The 10,676-nt window shown below is 41.8% G+C and overlaps 1 protein-coding gene across 1 annotated transcript in view; it reads left to right on the top strand.

Annotated features, from left to right (window-relative positions):
- syt9b (synaptotagmin IXb) overlaps nucleotides 1-3,207 on the top strand; it is a 36,909-nt gene extending 33,702 nt beyond the window's left edge. The window contains exon 8 of the mRNA XM_023407010.2: nucleotides 1,295-3,207. Coding sequence (XP_023262778.1) covers nucleotides 1,295-1,372 — 78 coding nt within the window. The 3' untranslated portion in view covers nucleotides 1,373-3,207. The remainder of the gene's footprint in view (nucleotides 1-1,294) is intronic.
- The last annotated feature ends 7,469 nt before the right edge of the window (nucleotides 3,208-10,676 follow it).

Raw genomic sequence — 10,676 nt, 5'->3', positions numbered from 1 at the left:
TGCTCCCATGACGCAAGGTTAGTGTGATCCAAAGCCATCATTGAGTTTATATCTCTGGATTTTCACTCCCACAGGGCTGGCTCACATTAAAAGATATCGTCATGGTAACCTGCTCCAGGGGGGGTTCGGTTCAGATCAGATCAAAATCATGAATCAACTTTCAGGAAAAAAAAAAAAGAGAAAGAAAAGCGTTTCAGCAGAATCCTGATATGGGGAAAAATAGCAGGTAACCATGGATACTATCATTTTGATTACACCACTCCTCACTGGAAGTGGTTTAGTAAAGCTAATAGACCTTTTTCACTCACAGTAGAGGCAGCTATCTTAGCTTTTATTTGACCTCCTCTGTTGGAGTATAAACTGCTTCTCAGAAGAGGAATGGTTTTGAAAACGTATTACGAGACAAGAGTCGATGGTACAAATATGTATTTGTAACAAAATGTGCGAACGTATTGTCCCGTTAACCAACTCAAAGCGCTCACAAACTGACACTTAGCAAGCTCATTACTTTGAAGAGCTTCTTCCCCTCTGTAATGAAACTCTTTCCTGAATGAAATGATGCATAATCCTGAGAACAAAAGTGCAAGGCGGTAGGAAACAGATCAGCGCAGAGAAAATGGATATACGCTGAGGAAGCTGTTACGACTGATTAGCACCAGCATCAGTTGATGGTTTATTTGAAGCTGCAGTCACTGTTTGTTTTTTTTTGCCTCTAGGAGGCAGCCAAACAAGCTGTAAACACAACTTTCATCAGCCGTATTCTTGCAACTTAAGAGAGTAAAAATAAAAAGGTTTTAAAAAATTGTCAACTGTGAAAACCAAAACAATCAGCTGAAAGACGCTAAAAGGCTGAGCAGATCAGACCTCTGTGGGTGTGTTACAATAAACGACCTCTTCGACATTACATATACTAATTAGACCCATTGCTGATATAAAAATATTAATTAGTACAGTTGTAAGTGTTGCCAACTCCTATTTAAGTTATGTGCAACTACTTGACATGTGAAGCTCAGTCCTTTGGGGGCCCAGTGGTCTCTGGCTCACCCACTTTACCAGTTGCTAAATCCAGACTTGTCTCACACTCACAACCACCTCGGCGGTGATTTCCAGGTACAATAGGTGTCTCCAGGACCACATGTTGCCCTGATGACGCACACACACAGGGGGAAAACAATCCCATTAGCGGCTGGGAAACATCAGCCGGGTTTTTCTTTCAATTCACTTTTTCCTCTCTTCACTTCTGTCTGTAACTAACTGGATCATCTTCTCTCCCTCTGTCTTTGTGGTCGTCCAGTGGGTCGGACAGGGAGCGACAGGGAGCGGAAGCCAAGGAGGATCCACCAACTCACTGAAGACCCCACCATCACCATGACCGCACACACACACACACACACAAACACTGACACACACACACACACACACACACACACACACACACAGAGCCTCGGAGTGGTAGAATGATGGAGGATGGACTTGCAGAGTCCAACTGAGAGGCTAAGACGTAAAGTACAAGGTGTGACTAACAAGTGACTACAGTAGTAGTAGCATCAGCTATAAGCCATTACTCAAACTGACGTGTCATTAGATTGAATTAGGCTTTCGTGTGCTTAAGACTGCTGCAAAGGCTAATCCCCACTTCTTACTTCCTCATGTGTCTTCACAACAAAACAAAAAAAAAACACTTAACGACATTCCAGCTGAACTACTACAGTACTTTCATTCATTATTTTGAGTTGTAATTGACAGTATTAACAGGTTGAGATGATCTAACAGGTGAAGCTTTTATAGCAAATTTTGCAGTTTGTGGACCAAAATCATTCATTTTGAAGTGAATGTGTGAAGCTGTGACTTGTGATTCGTGTGCGTGATCAGCTATCATTGATACAGTCAGAGTTAGACAGGCATGGCTACGGGACTGGAAACGTTACGCGAGAGCGCGACCTGTTCAGATCAACAAAGGTTCAGCTCTTTAGTTGTTGTGTTGGGACATTGAAACCTCTCATTGTCTATAAGGTATGTGGCCGAACACCAGGACAGGGGCGTGGATAAAGGAGATTTTCTCAGTGTAAACCTCAGTTTTACCGCTATGGGTGACTTCCTTGCAGAACTCTTCCTGTAATGATGTAAACCGAAGAGGAATCGCTCCAACAACGTGTAAAGCAGCTGACAGATGGAACATACAGTGTTTTATTTACTGCATGTTAAATTGTCATACTTTGTTAACGGGGTGTGGTCAAAATAAAAGGAACAGTTGTTATCAGAGTTGGTGGTGGCCATGACGGGCCTGTTTTGGTTGTTGGTAAAAAAAAAAAAAGGGCCAGTCCGCTGACCTCCTCCGAGGCAACATCACTGCTAATCTCTATGACTGTTAATGATTCTCAGTGATATTCTGGGCCTTCTGGTTTGTTATAACCTGGGTATTATTTTTGTAGTTTTGGCCATTGTTCCTGCTGTGATCACCAGACTGTACTCAGCTAAGTTAATTTTTAGTTAGTTTGAGGATATTTGATTGAACATGGGAATATTTGCCCATGTGAACACAATATCAGCTGTGATACTTAATGTCTTACAATTAGATTCTGAAACTACAAGACAGGGACAAAATATTTCCTTATACCTCGGTTAACGATGTATTTAAAGCTGCATTAATTGACATATCTTTTCACGATGACGTCTTGAGCCTTGCATCGCTAACATCCCTCTTAACAAACCAGTGGGAAATCCCTCGTGCCTTTTTGATGGGGGCTTTGTCATCACAGAACGGCTCCCATTTAAAAAAAACTAAATTTGAAGTCGATCACTCAGAATCATGTCGTCAAATCGCGATTAGTCTTTCTGTTACCAGGAAATGAGTGACTGGATTGAGTCTTCTCTGAAAACACACAATAACGGGACCTAATATTCTCTTCTTTAACGGGGACCACACCCCGTGGTTTGTTTTAATAAGCCAGTGTTTGTTTTTGGAAAAATTGGGATTAATACCAGTATTGTTTATGTCTTTGTATTGGACACTGTCACAAATAACAATGACGATTTTCCTCTGTCCTTGTAGGTACAATGCATGCATCATGTTTCTGTGAGTCATTTTTAAATCTCTCTTTTGTTGTGAGATACTAATCATATTGTAAACACAAGATGTATTATGAACCTACAGCAGACTGTGTTAACTGTCCCTTCAGATGTTATTAATAAATATTTCTATATATAGCTCGGGCTGATTTATTGGGAGTGAAAGGTACAGAGAGAAAATGTGTCAGAATGAGACAGACATATATAAACACCCCCTTCAGCCCAGTGTTTGGTTTGGCCCTTGTGGGCTACTGTAAAAACGTGGCGGCGAAACATTTTAAACACCTGCTGTGTTATGTCAGTCCAGTTATGCGTCATAAAACCAAAACAATTCGCTTAAAGACACACAAAAGAAACCCCTGTGGAGCAAAGGGAGGATGCAGAGTTAGGTGATTATTGTCTGTGGGTTCATAGATTTCCTTTTAAATATTATTTATATAAGAATATTGATTAGTACTTTAGGCCTGACCATCTCTCCATCCTGAAAACATTAAGAATTATTAAGCTTGTGGTGGCTTTTATTTTTTAACAACACACTGCTGGATTCCTCAAACTTGGAGCAGCTCCCTCCCGTCACTCCTGGATTTGTGTTCCTCATTTCCGGTTTTACCAGCAGCTGCATCACAATCTGGCAGCTACAATCAAATTATCAAGATTCTTCGGCCGCATTCGCATTTTCTACAATAGAAATCTGTTTTCCACTATAATTCAAAGTGAGTTTGTTCTTATTTTAAGGTGGGGGTGGATATGAATGTGTCTTCCGCAGCCAGGCTGATTCATGCCGTCGCCTGCTCCCCTCTTGAGTGCAGATCCAGGTGGCAAGTCCTTCATCAAAACTCCCTCAGGCTGTTTCCTATTTGGACCTCAGGTTTTGTAAAGGCTACCGGGCCGCCTCCTCTCACATCTTTTCAGAAATCATGTCAAACCTTTGTAACTTTCTGAAACCCTGCATTCAAATAGCAACTCCATTTCAAACAGTGATGGGAAATGTGTGTCAAGGTGAGAAAATAGCCAAAAAATAAATTGCTCATTCTTTGCAGAACTACTGCTGTCACATTTTGTAAGTATAAACACATGCAACACTATGAAACCTTCAAAAAACGACTGTCCAAATGTCTGTCGTTCCCTCCGACGAAATGATTGTGTCTCCACCTTTTTTGCCCCCAGATGTGGTCAGATCATCAGATCAACTGCTCTCAGGCTAAGGAAAGGTCACATTCATGGTTAAAAGAAACCACGCATACTGGTGCGAGACGAGAGGTGAATCACAGTCTCCAATGTGAAGTGTTTTGCTCGTGAAGTCTCTCCTCAGGTAAACTTCAGGTAAACGGCAGCTGCTTCTTTCTAGCGAAGTCACCGCAGCACAATTAATAACAGCGATCACCATCTTATCTTGCGGTCTTGAAGCTCTACAGTTAAACCGTCTGCTGTGGTGCATCAAACCAAACTCGCCCTACGCATAACTGTGCGGCCTGAGGAATGGCAGCCACCTTTTTCTTTGCGCTTCACCAACAGCTGCAGCTACAGGCAAGAGCTGAAGTAACCGAGTTACAGCTTGTTAGTGCAGCTCACACGTTTACTGCGATGCCTGTCACACCTAGACTCAGCTCATTGTGTTTTTACTCGAGGTGATGGTGCTGTTGAGGACCATGACTCACACACCATGACTCAAATACCTACTATTAACTAGAAAATTCCTGGTGCGTGAACTTCTCTCCTCACGTTTCAATCTGCACAAAGGACGTTACTTTCAGTTTCATTCATGTCGTGGAGACTCATCCTGACACTGACCTCGGTCACCGCAGGTGTCCCTCAAAAAGCCTTTTGAAGCCGTCACGACTGGCCACAATAACCTCACACTGATGGTTTCAAACAACCACAGCAAGACATGTATACACACACATGCACATGCCCTGCAGTAAAGCGATACCACTATATCCCCATATTGACGATCGCGTCTAACATCGAACTTTTCTGACCTACCTTACCTCCCCGACAGCAAATTGACTCCACACTGGATCCGTCCTGGAGGTGTCATAGGCTCCGGAACGGATCGACAAAAGAGTAAGAGTTATCAGAACATTTCAAACTGTTGCCCTGAGGAACATAAATGCAGTTTCCTGTAAATCCCTTACACAATTATTATCCAAAGATGAACTCTGCCAGTAAAAATGAAATCCTCTATTAAAATAAAGGTCATTACAGACTGTAAATACATAGTGAGGAGTGAAGCACACGCACCATGCAGCAGGCACATTCAAAACTTCTCCAGAAATTTTCTAGTATTGTTTAAAATCTCATTTACAGAACCTTTAAATACACGTATTTAATTCTCATTCATCCATTCACGCCTCTGTCTGCTGTCGACACAGTCAGAGCCTACAGTTTTATTAATACTCACTGACACATTCAGTTTAATTGTATCTTTACCACATATCAAGCATTTCTCATAGAGAACAAGGTGCACTGTTGCTAAGATATCTCGTGAGCTCTTCATCTAATTTACTAAGTTTTATGCAGAGAAGTTGCTGCATGACCTCAGTGAAACACAGAGTCCAGAAAAAGTTGAGATCATGGTGCAGATAGCGCGAAGGAACACATACTGCGATATATAACAAAAGATTATTACACACACTAAAATGTGATGTCTACATGTAACAACTGAGCTTCTCTGCTCAACCTGCTGAAGCTGTGCTGAAGAGCCATCGTGCTGTTTGACTTGTAATAACCCTCTCACTGTTATTTTGTCCCCCTGTTGAATACCCTTGCCAAGATCACTCAAGCAGAATGAGAAGAAAATATTCTGAAAAAAATAAAAAATAAAATATTAAGCCATTCGGCAAGATTTCCCTTGTTGTCTTGTGGTTGAAAGTATGACAATGCAGGGAGGACAGGAACACGAGTCTCTAGGAGGGAGATAGCTGAGGAAAACTGGGATTATAAAGCAGCAGCAGCAGCAGCAGCAGCGATGTGGTGTCTGAGTGATGTTTGGGATAATATTCTGTCTGAGTCTTCCTGTGTTACAAATACAATGGCATGACACTTCAATTTCAGAGTGTACAAAGGCACCAGGGGAACTTGAAAGTGCTTCCATGATGAGACTACTGCAGATAAAAACCAACTCGACAGAATGCTGACACTGTTTATGCTGATGGTGACAACGTTATCGTGTCATTTGCTGTAGATTCACAATTTCTGAGCCACAGATCACCGAGGAATCTGGGACACTTAAAAAAAAAAAAAAAAAAAAAAAAAAAAAAATGATGGGGCATTGGTGAAGATAAAATACATCTTGGATGTAATTCAACTTAGCAACAGGAGCGAGAAGTGATCCGACCGTGAGGCACCTTCAGGCTGCATATGGTGCGAATTTGTCCAACTAATTTATCCCTCTTGGACCCTGCTGCAAAGCACTTTTGAAGAGGTGTGTGTTCCTCTGTGGATATTTTGTACTCTGCTTTTGATGGCTGCTGTGGACGCTCAGAGCGAGATGAGCCTCATGAAAAGATCTAAAGCTCAAAAATGTCTCAAGATAGGGCGGCGCAGCTTTGCCACAGGCTGTTCTGTGTTTTGTCAGTTGAAATTCGGTTCATCAGTGAGCTGCTGAAAAGAACTTAGAGACACGTCCCTCACGCTGTAATACCCCACATCACCTCTAAGGTACGAACAGCAGTTCCCATCCCATTCCCATCTTCAGAGTGAAAAGACGGCAGCCATCGCAGTCGACATCAGTGGAGGCGCCAAGAAGAGAGAGGGCGGATACTGCTCGGATCTAAATCACACAGCTATTTGCCACCGCCGTCCGATGATGGTTGACCATGATTGAATGGTTTTTGACTTCCCATCACAGCTTGCAGTGTGACCATGGCGACCGCAGGAATCAGCAGAAAATCAGGCGCAAATTTCACTGATGTCCCGAGTTCCCTGAAATAAACACGTCCTCACCAGCAGTGAACAAACGCTGATTAAAAAAAAACAGTCTTGGAGCAACATTCGATTTTCCACACCAGTAAACACTGCATGACATTAGTTAGATAACTCGCTATATCAGTTGTGTTTTGTTATTGTTTTCTCTATTTTAAAACTACAGTAAAACATTTTTGTGCATTTGGTAACATTTTCCAAAGATAATTTTTGTATTTTTATCCCTTACTGTCACCATCACCAAATTAAGAGACCCGGAAATAACCAGTGCTCTAATGCTGGAAGTCTACTGGGCACCAAGATTTATTTATAGTAAGTTTGAAGTAATTTGATTGAACACAAATTAATTAACAATATGCACCAATGAAACTGGTTGTAAAGATCATAAAACTACAGTTTGAAAAAAGACAGGGACAAAATATTGTGTAATAATGCAAGACCTGCCTTGAGCACATGGAAACACAATGCTGACATGCTAACTATTATTTACACATCCAACAGATACAGAGCAACATTAGCACTCATTTGGAGTCATGTTTCTGTCCACTGTAAATTTAATATTCAGCTGCAGCCAAAACCTACAGTACGACAACAGTGACAGCCACTTGATTATAGGAGCTTTACTGTAGCTGCAAGGCAAGAAACATGCATAAAGTATCATCCTCTGAGTTACCACAGTCATGTTACAGGTCGGGTGCAGGTATGACTCAGTGGCATAATGGAATAATAAGACAACCTTTCTCTTCCATCATCTGATTTCTTGAGAAAAAAAGTTTTTACTCCAGTCCTGTTGGGAAAGTTTCCCTGAGATACCGTTTGTCCGAGGAGAAGAGAATCACCATCATTGCAGCCTTTTCTCATGTGAAACATTAAACACAGTGATTGAAGCTCCTCTGTCAGTCACATACTCTCACTCTCTACTATCAAAATCATTTTCTCTAGCTGTTTTTCAGACTGTTAACTCTTGGCTGTTTGGAAGATTTTCTCCCTGGTTCATTTCTGCAGCGAAGAGGTCGGGAAACGCCATCAACTGGTTTCCAGTTGTTATTCATTTATTTCAGAAACTCCTGCAAGGGTAAACTTGCCTAACGAAAGACTTAGTTTGGTCTCCTAATCAACCTTATTGCACTGGAAAGAAGAGCAGCCCTAGTTTTAATTCCTTACTGCTCGGATGTCTTCTTTGGGGGCTAGAAATTTGATTTGTGAACAAACCCCAGTGGGAATAACGATAGGTTTTCATTTTCTTTCAGTTCTGTTAACTTTGCACTAATGCATCATTACTCTAATTAGCATGCTTACACATTAAACGCTGTTAGCATTTAGCTGAAAGCACTGACGTTCCTAAGAGCAGCCTCACAGAGCTGCCAGCATGGCGGTAGATTCTTCTCCTTTCCTTACTCTTCTTCCTCGTCTAAAGCTTGCTTGTATGTTGGCTCATGTAATTTAATCGTGTTGCCAGTTTTGCCAAGGACTCACTCAGAGATTCATTTCAATCTCAGCAAACCTCTGAGGTTCAGCGGTCGTTAGAAAATGCATGAATAAACCGTGCGCTCGCTTCAGCCCTCCGGTCGACTCGCTCGCCCGCTGGACCTCTGCTCTCTAACACCGTCAACCTTTCCTCTTCAAGGTGATATTTGAAAACCCAAGAGGAAAATTTATTTCTAACATTAAGTACAAATGCGTCTCAAATTCAAATGTATCAGCGTGTTGGAGTTTGATCGAGCAAAGGAGCTGCAGAGAAGTATTTAGATGCCTTCATCATAGATGCTGTCAGTTACAGTTAGGCTTGTTGTTAATTCTGCTTATGCAGACGTGTAGGTGTTGAGCTACAGCTTAATTTGAATACCCTCCCACACACTGTTGCTTTGTGCTGTTTATCTCCACATTCCCATTTTAACCATTTTAACAGATCACTAAGGATACCACGATCAACCAGCGAGCAACCTCTAATTCATTCAAACATTTACCGTAAGGTGGGAACAAATACCTGATGAAGAAACAAACTCTTTATTTAAAACTTTAATCTCCTGAGAGACTGAGAACGCAAACCATCTATTGAAAAGACTGTTTTTAATGGATTGTTTTTTTCCAGTTTTTTTTTCTATGTGTGTGTGTGTGTGTGTGTGTGTGTGTGTGTGTGGCCACTGCTGTGTAGGTTAGAGTGTGGTTAACTTGGTTGGTTTAAATATGAGTTAAAATTAACCTCAAGACGCTCCAAATCCAGAGGGTAATTAACTTCCTGTGTGATGTTGTTGTGGAGGGAATGAATGAATGAATGAATGAATGAATGAATGAATATTGTATGTTCAATTACAGGCTCATTATAGGAGGATAGGGGAAATGCTGCTCCATTCTCACCATGTCATCTAAATGGAGACACTACTCCCATTGCGGTCGCATGTGCATGCATGCGTGTGTGTGTATATATATGTGTGTGTGTGTGTGTGTGTGTGTGTTTTTCATCTCAGAATGAATAAGAAGTGATTTTTCAATAAGAATCACTTTGTTGAAAGAATAGCAAACAAGGTCACCACACCACCTATGGGAACCACACACACACGGTCTCACACACACACACACACACACACACACACACACACACACACACACGTGTGCGCGTACTGTAATTGCTCAGGCACCATCTTCTTCCTGCCGCTGCGCAGTGAGTTACTGACTTGCTTGTGATAAAGTGCATAAACATGAGCTGAACGCACTAAAATAACATGAATAACATGAAAGTGCATCGTTAGGTAACATACAGTGAACGGATGCAGAGATGAGCTTTCATCGTATGTGGCACATTCACGGTGAGAGACAAAATAGCTTGTACAGGTTGATGCTGAGATGCTTTACCAAACTCTAAGCTTGGAAATTTCAGTAACATTTATTTATTTATTTAAACAAGGTTGGTCATGCAGGTGAGTCCAGCTGTGACTTCCCAGGGAATCACAGAGGGGTGCTGAGGTTTTGATCAGGTTATTTTTTAAAACTCTAGTTTTCTCCCTCCATGAGTTCCGTGTTGCCAGTAGATCGGTCGTAGACAGCACGGCCCCGGGGCGTCGAGTCAGATTTGTGTGTCACATGTGGCAATGCCTCCGAGGCCCGGAGCAGCTAACAAATAATTTACATTCACCAGTCTATACATTGATGGACAGTAAATAAATCTGTTGTAATTATTCGTTCATCATTGATTCGTGGATGTTTTAGCTCCTGAAAAGGAGCACAGAGACATGTATGTGTATTTTTAGAACACGCCACGACTGGTGTTGAGAATAAATTTACTCATGTAGATGAGATCGTGAATATTTCACATCTGCTGGCAATTTCGAGCGCGGCTCTGGTCTTTCAGCTCCCAGTTGGCTCTCAGCTGTCCGCCAGAAAACTTAACTAGATAAAGCTGAACCCACAGGGACAGGCTGACTGACGACAGAGAGCATGCTGGGAAGGAACCCCAGATTAAAACAGAGACTTCAAGGAATTTCTCCGCGGGAGGCAACACAAGAGGTTCACTGAGCTGCATATCTACATGAATGTGCTGTACAGTATGTCCAGACTAACTGCTCGAACATATTCTTCTCAGGGAGTCGGGGTTTTGATTTACATGTTACTTAAGCTGCTTCCTGTAACCTTGTTAGTAATTGCTTGAAAACACACAGTGGCTGTAGACTTAAGTCTTTATATCT

This window comes from Seriola lalandi, unplaced genomic scaffold (genome assembly GCF_002814215.2).
Source record: "Seriola lalandi dorsalis isolate HSWRI2012SDOR001 ecotype SW California unplaced genomic scaffold, Sedor1 jcf7180002054325, whole genome shotgun sequence".
NCBI lineage: Eukaryota > Metazoa > Chordata > Actinopteri > Carangiformes > Carangidae > Seriola > Seriola lalandi.
This window is presented reverse-complemented; position numbering and strand designations above follow the sequence as displayed.